Source organism: Corylus avellana, chromosome 5, assembly GCF_965113065.1.
Source record: "Corylus avellana chromosome 5, dhCorAvel1.hap1.2, whole genome shotgun sequence".
NCBI lineage: Eukaryota > Viridiplantae > Streptophyta > Magnoliopsida > Fagales > Betulaceae > Corylus > Corylus avellana.
In genome coordinates, this window is record NC_142494.1 from 7,091,298 (window position 1) to 7,105,462 (window position 14,165).

At 38.4% G+C, this 14,165-nt stretch overlaps 2 protein-coding genes and 1 non-coding gene across 4 annotated transcripts in view; all 3 read left to right on the top strand.

Moving 5' to 3' along the window:
• Positions 1–2,268: 2,268 nt before the first annotated feature.
• GSL05 (glucan synthase-like 5) lies at positions 2,269–9,941 on the top strand. The gene is made up of 2 exons (XM_059593354.2): positions 2,269–7,746; positions 9,518–9,941. The coding sequence occupies exon 1, from the start codon at positions 2,434–2,436 to the stop codon at positions 7,738–7,740; it is 5,307 nt and encodes a 1,768-aa protein (XP_059449337.2). The 5' UTR covers positions 2,269–2,433; the 3' UTR covers positions 7,741–7,746; positions 9,518–9,941.
• On the top strand, positions 5,390–5,469 carry LOC132183499 (small nucleolar RNA J33). The gene has a single exon (XR_009440462.1). It is a non-coding gene; the product is annotated as a small nucleolar RNA J33 (small nucleolar RNA).
• A 3,010-nt stretch (positions 9,942–12,951) lies between the features above and the next one.
• The window catches only part of TPC1 (two-pore channel 1), a 49,009-nt gene continuing 47,795 nt past the window's right edge, over positions 12,952–14,165 (top strand). Inside the window, exon 1 of one of the 2 annotated variants that reach the window (XM_088516369.1) lies at positions 12,952–13,221. In XM_088516369.1, the coding sequence (XP_088372495.1) occupies positions 13,096–13,221 (126 nt within the window). In that variant the 5' untranslated portion in view covers positions 12,952–13,095. The remainder of the gene's footprint in view (positions 13,222–14,165) is intronic. The other variant, XM_059593216.2, reaches the window with a different exon arrangement.

Genomic DNA, 14,165 nt, shown 5'->3' on the forward strand with positions numbered 1-14,165 from the left:
CACCCTCTATGGGGTGGTTCAACCACCCCAGTCTTTTTTTTTTTTTTTTTTTTTTTGGTTTTTTTTTTAATAAAATAAAATATGTCTTGTCGCCCAAAAATCCAGGTACTGCGCTACGTGGCGCCCACATGTAAGGGTGACGTGGCATTCCGTTAAAAAATTTAACGGAATTTTGACAAAGGTACAAAGTGAGTTTATTAGCTTACCACAAATACCATTTGCGATATTTTTGAAAACCTAAGTGGCTATTTGATTTTGGTGTAAACCACAAGTATTAAAATAATATTTAACCCATATATTTAGTATATAGCCATATAATTGATAAATTAGGTTAGTATTTAATTATTTTTTTCTTTTACTGTGCTATTTTAATGACGAATTTTTAATGCCATGTCATCCAATTGTATAAGGATTGTAAAAAAGTATTTACTCTTTTTCAATACATATCAAGGTCAAATGTTATTTTTTAGTGTATTTTTGAGAGAACAAGGAAATCTTAAAATACTTTTTGAATAATTACATATATTTTGAAAAATGCTACATTTATTAATTATTATTATTATTATTTTTTAAAAGCTGGCTTCAAGTAATGTGTTGTTATCCTGTTAGATTTATTATCTTAGAAAATATATCATCATCTTTTGGGATGGTGATTGTGACTCATCACTTAAGAACCAATTTTTTAAGAAAAAATATGGTAAATATAACATTTCTCATTTATTTTTATTGGAGTAAATTTTGTGAAAAAAGTCAAAACCCGAATAAACGCACATAAAGGAGGTAAATGACTACTAGCAAATTCCAATATATATATATATATATATATATATATATATATAAAAGTTTTACTGCCTGTTTAAGTATCATTGTAGATTCAAAGTAAAGAGTGTTTAAGTGATACGCTTGATCTCTGCTTCGAAGCCCCCCAACCCCCCAAAAAAAAAATATACGGCAAACTTTTGACATTGACTTTTCACAAACGAACGTAAGGATGAAAGTACGGTTACGGTTAGTGGTTATTGGCTAAAAAGACTAACCGTAACCGCCAGATAGTGGTTATTTAAACAGTTAGTAATTAATCATTTTTAATGGATTTTTTTTTTCTAATTATTTTAATTTTTTATAAATTTGAGCTTAGCTCGGCTCACTAAGAAAAATTCCATGCACAAGCTTGAACTCACAGGCCAAACAAGCCGAGTACTCAGTTTAGCTCGTCAATTAAACAAGCTAAACTTGACATGCAGCTCATATAATTTTTTTAAAAAAACTAAACTTTAAATAAAATAAAACCGCTTAAGAAGCTGGCTTATGTATGGGCTTGAACCCGTCCGATTTATGGGTTTTCTTTTCTTTTTTCTTAATTGCATGGAATTCGTAAATAATTTTTACTTTCAAGCATTTTTCTTTTTTCCCTGTTTTGTATCCTCTTTCTTTTGACAATAAATTATATGCAATTAACTTTTATATTCAGTATCATTTTTTTTTAAATAACTTTTATATTTTTAATATATATATATTTTGTTATTTTCAGGATAAGGCATTTGATGCTCCATTATTGTTGATGCCAAGAAAAGGTCGGGGTATCTCTTTAACTCTTTTCAATTTACATTTTTATTTTAGTTGGTTTGGGTTTTCAACAGATTCTTTCTAATAAACATCTAATAATATGTCACTCATTTGCAACAATGAGCTATCAACTACCCATTTACAACAAAATTTCCGTTTGTTAGTATTTTTATTTTGAAACAAAAAAATACTTCTAAAACATATTAACAAATAAAACCACTATCTCAAAGTTTTTCCTCATAAAACAAAGATATAATAAAGGCAATGTTTATTAATGTATTTTTTAATTGTGAAGGTGTAGCCACCCTTATCTAGCCGGGATAGTGGTGGTGCTTCTCCACTATATATCTTAAAGTTATATCATTTCTCTATCAGTTGAAAAGAAATTCTGGGAATAGTTGATGTATTGTCAACCGAAAGGTGAGATATGTTTGTCCCAACGTCTATAATTTCAAACCGTTCAGATGAAGATTGTTTTTCTTTTTTAAACCTTCTTCTTCCATTCTTCATGCCTGTAATTTGTCCTTGGCATTTTTTTTTTTTGGGTGAAACATTAATTTTTATTATATTATATATATATATATATATGTATTTATTTTTTTAACTTAAATAAAATATTTGTAAAAAAAAAGAAAAAAAAAAAAAAGAAGAAGATCGAAGAAGAGGAAGAAAACAAATAATAACAAAAGAAAGAAACACGGTTAAGGAAAGGAAACGAATAACAACAAAAACCTACAACGCGCAAACGCGCCGGAATTTCGTGTTTTCCTTCCCCTTCTGTCATTCCGCTTTGCACGTTCTCCGCACTCGTCTCCTCTATCTCCTCTCTTAACCTAAACGCCGCGTTTTTCAGATCTCCCCTATGCCATGAGCCTCCGGCAGCGGCCTTCTGCGGCCCAGCCGCGGCCACCACCGGCGGAATCGGAGCCGTACAACATCATCCCCATCCACAACCTGTTGGCGGACCACCCGTCCCTGCGGTTCCCTGAGGTCCGCGCAGTGACGAGCGCGCTCCGGGCGGTGGGGGACCTGAGAAAGCCGCCCCACGGGCAATGGGCGCCCCACATGGACCTCCTGGACTGGCTGGCCCTCTTCTTCGGCTTCCAAATTGACAACGTCCGGAACCAGCGGGAGCACCTGGTGCTCCACCTGGCCAACGCCCAGATGCGCCTCTCGCCTCCCCCTGACAACATCGACGTCCTCGACTCCACCGTTTTGCGCCGCTTCCGCAAGAAGCTTCTTCGCAACTACAACGCCTGGTGCTCCTACCTAGGCAAGAAGTCCAACATCTGGATCTCCGATCGCCGGGAGGCCTCCTCCGCCGCCGACCACCGCCGCGAGCTCCTCTACGTCTCGCTCTACCTCCTCATCTGGGGCGAGGCTGCCAATCTCCGCTTCGTTCCCGAGTGCATCTGCTTTATATTCCACAACATGGCCATGGAGCTCAACAAGATCCTCGAGGACTACATCGATGAGAACACCGGTCAGCCGGTCGTGCCCTCGTTGTCCGGCGAGAACGCGTTCTTGAACTGCGTGGTTAAACCCATCTACGAGACGATCCGGGCCGAGGTTGACAGCAGCAAGAACGGCACTGCGGCGCATCGTGTGTGGCGCAATTATGATGACATAAACGAGTACTTTTGGAGTAAACGGTGCTTTCAGAAGCTCAAATGGCCGCTCGATTTGTCGAGTAATTTCTTTGTGATGAGTGGTAGTGGGAGGCGTGTGGGGAAAACTGGGTTTGTGGAGCAGAGGTCGTTTTGGAACTTGTTCAGGAGCTTCGACAGGCTGTGGGTGATGCTGGCGTTGTTTTTGCAGGCGGCGATCATCATCGCCTGGGAACAGAAGGACAATCCATGGCAGGCATTGAGGAGTAGGGACGTGCAAGTCAAGGTTTTGACAGTATTCTTCACGTGGAGCGGATTGCGGTTCGTGAAGTCCTTGTTGGACGCTGGGATGCAGTACAGTTTGGTATCCAGAGAGACGCTGGGGCTCGGGGTGAGGATGGTGATGAAGAGCGTGGTTGCGGCCGTGTGGCTCTTGATTTTCGGGGTGTTCTATGGACGGATATGGTCTCAGAAAAACCACGATCGGCGGTGGTCCGCCGAGGCGAATCGGAGGGTGGTGACTTTTTTAGAGGTCGTCTTGGTTTTCGTCTTGCCGGAGATTTTGGCGATTGCCCTGTTTATTATTCCGTGGATTAGGAATTTCATCGAGGAGTCCAATTGGAGGGTGTTCTATATTTTGTCGTGGTGGTTTCAGAGCCGGACTTTTGTGGGTCGTGGGTTGAGGGAAGGTCTGGTGGATAACATAAAGTACACTCTGTTCTGGATTCTGGTGCTTGCCACCAAGTTTTGTTTCAGCTATTTTCTGCAGGTCAAGCCCATGATCGCCCCATCAAAAGCGCTGTGGAATCTGCAGGACGTGCACTATGAATGGTATCAGGTTTTCAAACGCAGCAACAGATTAGCGGTTGGGCTTCTGTGGCTTCCTGTTGTTCTGATTTATCTCATGGACATTCAGATTTGGTATTCAATCTATTCCTCTTTTGTTGGGGCAGCCGTGGGCTTATTTCAGCACTTGGGTGAGATTCGGAATATTGAACAATTGAGGCTGAGGTTCCAGTTCTTTGCAAGTGCTATTCAGTTCAATCTCATGCCGGAGGAGCAGCTGTTGAATGCAAGGGGGATGAGGAACAGGTTTAAGGATGCCATCCACCGATTGAAGCTGCGATATGGGCTTGGTCGGCCCTACAGGAAGCTTGAATCAAACCAGGTTGAGGCTAATAAGTTTGCTCTCATATGGAATGAGATCATTTCGATTTTCAGGGAAGAAGATATAATCTCTGACACTGAGCTTGAGCTGTTGGAGCTGCCGCAAAACTCGTGGAATGTCAGGGTCATCCGCTGGCCTACTTTCCTTCTCTGTAATGAGCTGCTGCTTGCGCTCAGTCAGGCGAAGGAGTTGGTGGATGCTCCTGACAAGTGGCTCTGGTATAAGATATGCAAGAATGAGTACAGGCGGTGCGCTGTGATGGAAGCTTATGATTGTATCAAGCACTTGCTGCTTGAGGTTATCAAACGCAACACCGAAGAGCATTCCATTATGACCGTCTTTTTTCAAGAGATCGATCACTCTATTGAGATTGAGAGGTTCACTAAAACTTTCAACATGACGGTACTTCCCCAGCTCCACACCCAGTTGATCAAATTTGTTCAGCTGTTGAACAAACCTAAGAAAGATCCTACGCAGGTGGTAAACGCTCTGCAGGCCATTTATGAGATTGCCAAAAGGGATTTTTTCAAGGAGAAGAGGACCGTTGAACAGCTGAGGGAGGATGGTCTGGCTCCTCGCAATCCAGCTTCTGCTCAGGGTCTGCTTTTTGAGAATGCTGTCAGCTTACCTGATGCGGAGAACGAGGCCTTTTATCGGCAGGTTAGGCGGCTGCACACGATTCTTACCTCTCGGGACTCGATGCATAATATCCCGGTAAATCTTGAGGCAAGACGCCGGATTGCCTTCTTTAGTAATTCCCTTTTCATGAACATGCCCCACGCCCCCCAAGTTGAGAAAATGATGGCTTTCAGTGTTCTGACTCCTTACTACACTGAAGAAGTAGTGTATAGCAAAGAGCAACTTAGAACAGAGAATGAAGATGGGGTTTCGACCCTGTACTATTTGCAGACAATTTATGCTGATGAGTGGAAAAATTTTGTGGAGAGGATGCGGCGAGAAGGGATGGTGAAAGAGGAAGAATTATGGACAACCAAGCTGAGAGATCTCAGGCTTTGGGCCTCGTACAGAGGCCAGACACTTTCCCGGACTGTAAGGGGAATGATGTATTACTATCGGGCTCTTAGGATGCTGGCGTTTCTGGATTCTGCATCGGAGATGGACATCCGGGAAGGATCACGGGAACTCGGATCGATGAGACGAGATAGCTTGGATGGTTACAACTCGGAAAGGTCAGCTTCTGTGAGGAGTTTGAGTAGAACAAGCAGTGCAGTGAACTTGTTATTCAAAGGACACGAGTATGGGACTGCTTTGATGAAGTACACATACGTGGTTGCCTGCCAGATATATGGGACTCAAAAGGCAAAAAAAGATCCTAATGCGGACGAAATCTTGTATCTAATGAAAAACAATGAGACCCTTCGAGTGGCCTATGTTGATGAGGTTTCTACAGGGAGGGACGAGAAGGAGTACTTCTCTGTCCTTGTGAAGTACGATCACGAGTTGGAGAAGGAAGTGGAAATCTACAGGATAAAGTTGCCTGGTCCCTTAAAGCTTGGAGAGGGTAAACCTGAGAATCAAAATCATGCCATCATCTTCACCCGTGGTGATGCTGTTCAGACTATTGATATGAACCAAGACAACTATTTTGAAGAGGCACTCAAAATGCGTAATCTGTTGGAAGAATTCAGGCGCTATTATGGTATCAGGAAGCCTACTATCTTGGGAGTTAGGGAGCACATTTTTACTGGTTCTGTTTCATCGCTTGCTTGGTTTATGTCGGCTCAGGAAACAAGTTTTGTGACCTTAGGACAGCGGGTTTTAGCAAACCCCTTGAAGGTTCGAATGCATTACGGCCATCCAGATGTTTTTGACAGGTTTTGGTTCATGACTCGTGGTGGCATCAGTAAAGCTTCTAGAGTGATTAACATCAGTGAGGACATTTTTGCTGGCTTTAATTGCACATTGCGAGGAGGCAATGTCACCCACCATGAATACATCCAAGTTGGCAAAGGAAGGGATGTTGGGTTGAATCAAGTATCCATGTTTGAGGCCAAGGTTGCTAGTGGAAATGGTGAGCAAGTTCTCAGCAGAGATGTATACAGGTTGGGTCATAGGCTGGACTTCTTCCGGATGCTGTCATTCTTTTACACTACTGTGGGATTCTTTTTCAACACAATGGTGGTTATTCTGACTGTATATGCATTTCTGTGGGGTCGACTCTATCTGGCTCTTAGTGGCGTTGAGGCTGCTGCCAACACAAAAAGCAATGCAGCGCTCGGTACAATCTTGAATCAGCAGTTCATCATCCAGCTTGGTCTGTTCACTGCTCTTCCCATGATAGTGGAGAACTCTCTTGAGCTTGGGTTCCTTCCAGCTATCTGGGATTTCTTGACAATGCAGCTCCAGCTTTCATCTGTTTTCTACACATTCTCTATGGGAACTCGTGCTCACTACTTTGGCCGGACTATTCTTCATGGCGGCGCAAAATATCGAGCCACTGGGCGTGGTTTTGTCGTGCAGCACAAGAGTTTTGCAGAGAATTATAGACTCTTTGCTCGTAGCCACTTTGTGAAGGCGATTGAACTTGGTCTGATACTGATAGTTTACGCAACGCACAGTCCTATAGCCGCTGACACATTTGTTTACATAGCCATGACCATCACAAGTTGGTTCCTGGTTATGTCATGGATTATGGCTCCCTTCGTGTTCAATCCTTCCGGGTTCGATTGGTTGAAGACTGTTTATGATTTTGATGACTTCATGAACTGGATTTGGTTCCGTGGCAGTGTGTTTGCAAAATCTGAACAGAGCTGGGAAAGATGGTGGTACGAGGAGCAGGATCATCTAAGGACGACTGGTATTTGGGGAAAGGTACTGGAAATAATCTTGGACCTCCGTTTCTTCTTTTTTCAGTATGGGATAGTATACCAGCTAAACATTGCTGCTGGGAGTACCAGTATAGCTGTTTACTTGTTGTCTTGGATCTATGTGTTTGTGGCGTTTGGTATATATGTGGTAATAGCATATGCTCGGGTTAAATATGCTGCAAGGGAACACATCTACTATCGTCTGGTCCAGTTTCTCGTGATTATACTTGCAATACTTGTGATACTTGCCCTGCTGGAATTCACGGATTTTACGTTTGTTGATATTTTCACTAGTCTGTTGGCATTCATCCCCACCGGTTGGGGACTGTTATTGATTGCCCAAGTATTTCGGCCGTTGCTGCAGTCCACTATACTTTGGGAGCTTGTTATTTCTCTGGCTCGAATGTATGATGTAATGTTTGGAGTCATTGTCATGGTTCCTGTGGCTCTACTGTCATGGTTGCCTGGGTTTCAGTCAATGCAGACGAGGATCCTCTTCAACGAAGCATTTAGCAGGGGCCTCCGCATTTTCCAGATTGTTACAGGGAAAAAATCTAAGGGTGACGCATGATTTGAGGTAACTTCCTGGGAACTTCTTCCTGCTTATTCACAAGGTTTTTGTCAATTATATTGGCTAGGGGGTAAAATTAGCTATTGCATCATCATGCAGTTGAAAAACGTTCATTCCCTCCCCCCCCCCCCCCCTCTTTTATTGATGTCCTCTAATGACTGCAAATACTGAAGTTGAATTGACTGCTTTGTTCAGAATCTATGTTAGCAAGTCAGTAAGAGTGGCTAAGTTGAATAAATGCCAAAATGAGGTCATCATCTTCATGGATGCCCAAAATTTAATGGTGGAAATTTGGAAAAACATAATGGATATGGGGGTATCGAATAGAGTTCAGATTTATTGAGGGACTGTTATTTTTTGTTGAAGCACTTCAGCTTCTTTTTGGTTAAAATTTTATAAAGACCATAGTGCTTGGCTTATTGTGCCTGGCTTCATGGCTCGAGTCCACTATTCTTAGATGGTTAGACATGAACTTTGTTGTCCTCCTAGTCTTCCTAGTATGTTTTTGGGCATTGGACAAATATAGGTGGCTCTCTAGTAGAACCAAGGCAATGTATAATTTAAGAGCACGAATAGCAGATACCCTATAGCCCATTGTATTCTCTATGTTTAGGGAAAATTTCAAAAAAACTACAAAAACCCACCCTCATCAGCTTTTCTAAATTTAACCTACACCCTTGGGTAGCTATAGTGTTTCCCAATGCATTGGAAAACACTGTAGCTACCCAATGCTTTATTTTAATGCTAAAATACCAGATGTCTCTCTCCTCTCACGTTTCCCAATCTTTTCTTCCTCCTCTCTTCTTCTTCTTCACAACACTTCCGTCTTCCTCTCCGCCTCTCTCTCTCTCTCTCTCTCAATCAAGAATAGAACTGAACAAACAAAAAAATGAATTCCAAAATCTTCAAAATTGATGAAACCCATAAATTCCTTAAAAAAGCACAAATCACAAATCCACAAAATCTTCAACCCAAAAACATTGAATATTCCACCACTTGAAATCAGCAGAACTCAACAAACAAAAAAGATATCAGAACCTAGAAATCAATGGAGACTAGAGAGAGAGATTGAGAGACAAAGAAGAAAGACAGACGGAGACGAGAGAGAGAGAGAAAACACAGACGGTGAGAGAGACGGAGAAGAGAGAGATTGGGAGAAAAGAGATGGATTTTTTTAGAATAGAAAAAAGAAAAATAAAAGTAAAAAAAATATTATTTTAATGATATAGGAAAGATTTAGGGAATTTATTGTGGGGTGTATTTAGATAGGGAACTAAAAAGTAGTTTTGTTCCCTAAATTTAAGGAAAATGGTTGAGTATCTCCTGGTAGTGCTTTAACATCAAGAACAATCAAATTCTCTTAGTCATAAAAAAGAAAAAGAAAAAAGAAATTAAGAACAAAATATTACTTAGAAATATCCTGGGATTTTTGCTTATTTTAAGGCAAATTTTGACATAAGATATCTTTCTCTAGCATGGCATATTTAACTTCTCAAGGAGCCTTGATGATCTCTTGATGTCTTTGAGGAGTGCTCTCTGCCTTCTATATTTGTCCGTGTATTCCTTGAAGCTTTGTAGAATCATCCTAGTATTATTTTTTTTTACTTAAAAGTTCCTGTAGAGTTTGATTAGAGGTTATCAATTATGTACCACATGGTGCTTGTAAATATTTTTAAAACTTGTTTCTTTTATTTCTGTTTTTTTTTTTTTTTGAAACATAAATATATATCCTATGAAGCTTCCACCCATTTCTCAGAGATTGCCTCATGTTTTGCAGGTCTGATGTCAGTGTGAGTTGTAGAGAAACGATAGAAGTTGAGAAGCTTGATTTCTTTTTTGCTTTGTGGAGGTTCTTGTGTGTATTCCAGAAAGGCCTTCCATTATATTTCAATTTCAGCCAGAGGCAGAGAGGACAATATTATTTCATTCTTCATCACAGGGTTCATCTTCCCTTTACTAGTGTAATTAGTAATTAGTAATTAGTTTTGTTTTTCTCATTTTCAAAGTAATATTTGGTTACTTGTGCTTAACCCTTCCCATTTTCCCACAATTCCCCATGTTTTTGAAAGGTATAGCTCTTGGCATAGTTTGTTTACCGAGTGTAAAGCATAGGGTTTTAGTTTGCTGAGATTGTTAGAATATTTGCTATTCTTTTGTCAGAAGTTGAGCAAGCAATGTTTACTCATTCTTCATCTGTGATATGATTTGGCTCACCTTTCTCTACTAAACTCTACCATTTTTTTTTTTCGGGTCGTGTTCCATAAGAAATGAATGCATGTTGACATTTCATGTGCTTGTTCCCTTTTACCAAACGACTTTCTGTGTACCTTACATCACAGTTACTCATACTTTATGTCTTTTTCTTCTTCTTAAGCAATACAAAGGGAAGCGTGGGTAATACGTCAAAAGAAAAACAAGGAAAATGGGTGGACAGCTAGACAAAGACCCCCCCAATACAATCCACATAGTGTAACATAAATTTAAAGGCTATTATTGCAAGTTAGGTTGCAAGTTAGACAAGAAAAGTGCTTCCATTAACAGCGGTTGTGGCGACATTGGTTGTTACAACATGTAAGCTTGAGAAACGTAGCAAAAAAGAAAGCACTAGTAGTGGTTGGATTGGAGCCGTTGGAGCGGAATACCATCGCAAAGTCCAACATAAGAGATACCCAATGAAGAAGGCATAGGGGACACTGAAATTGGATTTGCAATTAGATCTGGAGGTCTTCGTAGACAAAATAAAAGCTGATAGCTGTGACTGCTATATCAATTTATAAGTTTGTAAATATCTTTGTCAAAACACTTTGTTTATGCTTTATATGTCTCATTCACTTTTTATTCTTTCACAACTTGAACCAACTTACGAATACAACGAAGATCTATCTCAAGTCTAATATTATGAGAATATTTGGTTAATTTGATGGGATCCAAGCCCATGTAAGCAAGTTGACTTGTCACTAACCAATGGACATTGGTTAAATTGCTTTGGCAGATTTATGGCCGACATAAGAGAATAATAAAATAAACCCCTTGTGCCCCGTTATGGCGACTGCTTAAGAATAAATTAAAGGAGAATACTTGGATTTTCATTCTTTTTGGGGGAGTTCCCTGAATAAGACGTTGTGGAGGGACTTATGGCTTTTCAGTACGGATTGGGGCTCTTTAGTAAGGATTTGAATGTTTAACAATTTGTTGTGTAAATGGCTAATAATTTGGACAAACCCATATAAAATTCATCCGTCAAATAAATTTTAAATCGTCTGATTTATTCGAACATGTAAGTCTAACATGAACTCTCTCATACGTGCTCTCCTAATTATTAGTTAAGAGCTTGTTTGTGTGTGCGTTTGAGAAGTTTAAAAGTGCATTTAACACTTAACAAATCTTACTCATTTGGTAAAAAAAATTAAAAGCACTTTGAAAGGTCCCAAAAGCCTAAAAATGACTAGAGCGCACGTTGATTTCGTCAAAAAAACACTTTTTGACTTAAAAATTCTATTTCTCAAGCACAATTTTAAAAATACTTTACGGCAAGCGGAGAAAATCAACTGTAATTTTTTTAATTGAGGTGACCATAATAAACAGTAAAAATTACAAATGCTTCCTTTTTTTCTTTTTTTTTTTTGTACAAATGCTTCCTTAAATGTAAGGGAATCATAATTTGACCGGACCCTATTAAAATATCGGTAAGACTCAGAACGAATGATTAAGAATTCATATTTTAAAAGTCGAACTACCGACTTAATACTGATGGTCCCAATATTGTTTCTTGTACAGGTGGAAAAGGAAGCAGCTGGCGCCTTCTCTTGAGTCAAACTCCATCCTTATCCTTCGCCATCAAGAATTCAACACGAATCGATCCAGGCCGCCCGCTCCTTTGCCGACTTCCATCCATGGTGTCACATCTGTAAACGTTCCAACGGATACATCCAGAATCTACCCTTGCATACTTTCCTAAAAAAAGAAAATTCTTGCAGGTTTTGGAGAATTAATACTCTGAGATCATCTTACGAATGAATAGTATGAAACCATCAAATAAAAAGATTTTATTAGGATTCGTTAAAAAAAGAAAATCATAATAAAATGATAACACACCCTTAATTGCTTTTTTCGTGGCTAATAAACTAATATTTGTCAACTTGAAATATAATTATATAAGAGTAGAAAAAGTTTAAATAGTATAACTCATGATCCATCACTATTCCAATTTCCACTATGCTCACGCATGATTGTCAATTTATTATTATAACTTTTTATTTCATTTTTAATTAATATTCATATAAATTGAGGTCAACATAATAAGATGATTCACATCAAACTTAACAAATTTTTTCTAATTTTAGCTAAAAAATTAGTTTTTTTTTTTTTTTTGAAAGAACTACATCTAACTCTCTATTTTAGTTAAATTTTATATACTTATTTGTGAGTAGCGTAGTAGCTTAATAATTGAACCCAAAGTCCATAAAAAGTAACTCAATCGGCTGGAACCATACTTAACGAAGCGAAGATTATTAGTTTGAATCTCTCTTACTCCTCTTGTGCCGACATGTCAAAACAAAAAAAATAATTGAACCCAAAAGTTTAGTATACTTGATAATGATTTTAGAAAGTTATTTTTAAATTTGGACAGAAATTTTTTCAAATCAGTTTGGAGGAAATATCCTCAAACTTATTTAAAATAGTGTCAAGTGTCTATAAACATTTACAAGGCACATTAAATTCTTAATGTCATTAATAGTAGTTTACTAGTTTAGACTAAATTTAATGTGAATTTTAAATGTTTATAGATACTTGACAATAGTTTAAAAGACAAAGTTTTCCTCTAAACTGGGTTAGAGAAATTTTCTTCAACATACTCTATGAAAGTGACATGTGTTTTTTTTTTTTTTTAATAATATGTGAGACGCACATGAGTTTTAAATAAAATTTATTCCAACTTTGTTTTTACTATTAAAAAAACATGTGCATCTTACATGTTAAAGAGACATATGTTATATAGTAGGTCGAAGGAAATTTCTTTAACCCAATTTTGAGAAAAACTTTGTCCTATGTTTGTGTCCAATAAATTTGATCCTAAAAAAGTGTTTTGATTTGATTTAAATATCTCTTAGAGGAGAGTGCATGGAAGTAGCCGTGAGGGCTAGCTCATGGGAACCAGAAGCGAATGGTTCGAACGTTCACACCTCTTCTATTGATGAGAATTCATTGCATAACTGGCACGCTTTACGTCTCAAATCACCACCTTCCTGTCTCTTCCTGTCTCTTCCTCTCTGTCTCTGTATTACTGTATATGACTTTTTTGGCTGAAAGAAAGTGCAAGTGTAATTTGGTTTCTGTTTCTTTATTCTCTCTGAGATGGAGAAGCCTCTGATGGGTGGAGAAAGCAGTGGAAGTGGAGTTCGCCGGAGAGGGCACTATAAACACTCTGATGCTATTGCTTATGGTTCGCGTTATCAAAGGGCTGCGGCACTGATTGATCTGGTTAGTTCATTTCTGCATTTCACCTGCAATGTTGTGATATAATACATAATTCGTAGAAATGTCTGTTCCTTCAAATTTGAATTATGTTCTTTTGGATGAGACTTATGGTGGTGGATTTAGCCGTGGCTTGATGATTTTGAGGTGAATTCAGTAATGGGTTTGTGTTTAACATTATATACAGGGTAATGAATGATTTTAGATTCTTAGTGATATTTGTTTAAGACTGTTTTTGGGTTTTTTTTTTTTTTTTTTTTTTTTTGTGTGTGTGTGTGTGGAGAATTTCGATGTGATTTGATGATTTCGAATTGAGTTTGGCAATGGGTTTATTATGTTTAGTGTTTATTGAGTTTGAAGTTACTTTTATAATGGTTTCTGTTTGATAGTACTAGAATGGTCAATCGGATTATTCTTCAATAAAGATAATGGTCAATCAGGTTACCTAATGATCAAATTTTTAGCGCTGCTTTTGCTATTTTGCATGTGTATTACAATGAAATTTAGTTGTGATTTGATAGTTTCTGAATGAACTTTATACTGGGTTACTCTTTAATGACAGTAATGTTTTATAATGGATTATTATTTGATCATATTGACTTGGCAATGTAATAAATGATCTTAGGATATTCAAGATTAATGTTGTAAGCAACTGAGAAAGGAGGTGGTATATGTATTTCTGTTTTTAGTTGACTAGTGTTGGGCTTAAATGTTCAATAGAATGTATCGTTGCTCTCATATTTTTGTTGTTTTTATTATGTTATATTTAATAAACTTCTTGTTAATACTGAATTTTAGTATCAGCTCCCAATAGGTTTGTCTTTGGAATTTTGATCTAGGTTTCTATGAAGACAAGTTATATGCAGTTACAAAGAAAAAGAGAGAGAGGGAGAGAGAGAGGAGGTTCATATGAGAATTCAAATTGATTGTGATATGAAAATTAATATTTC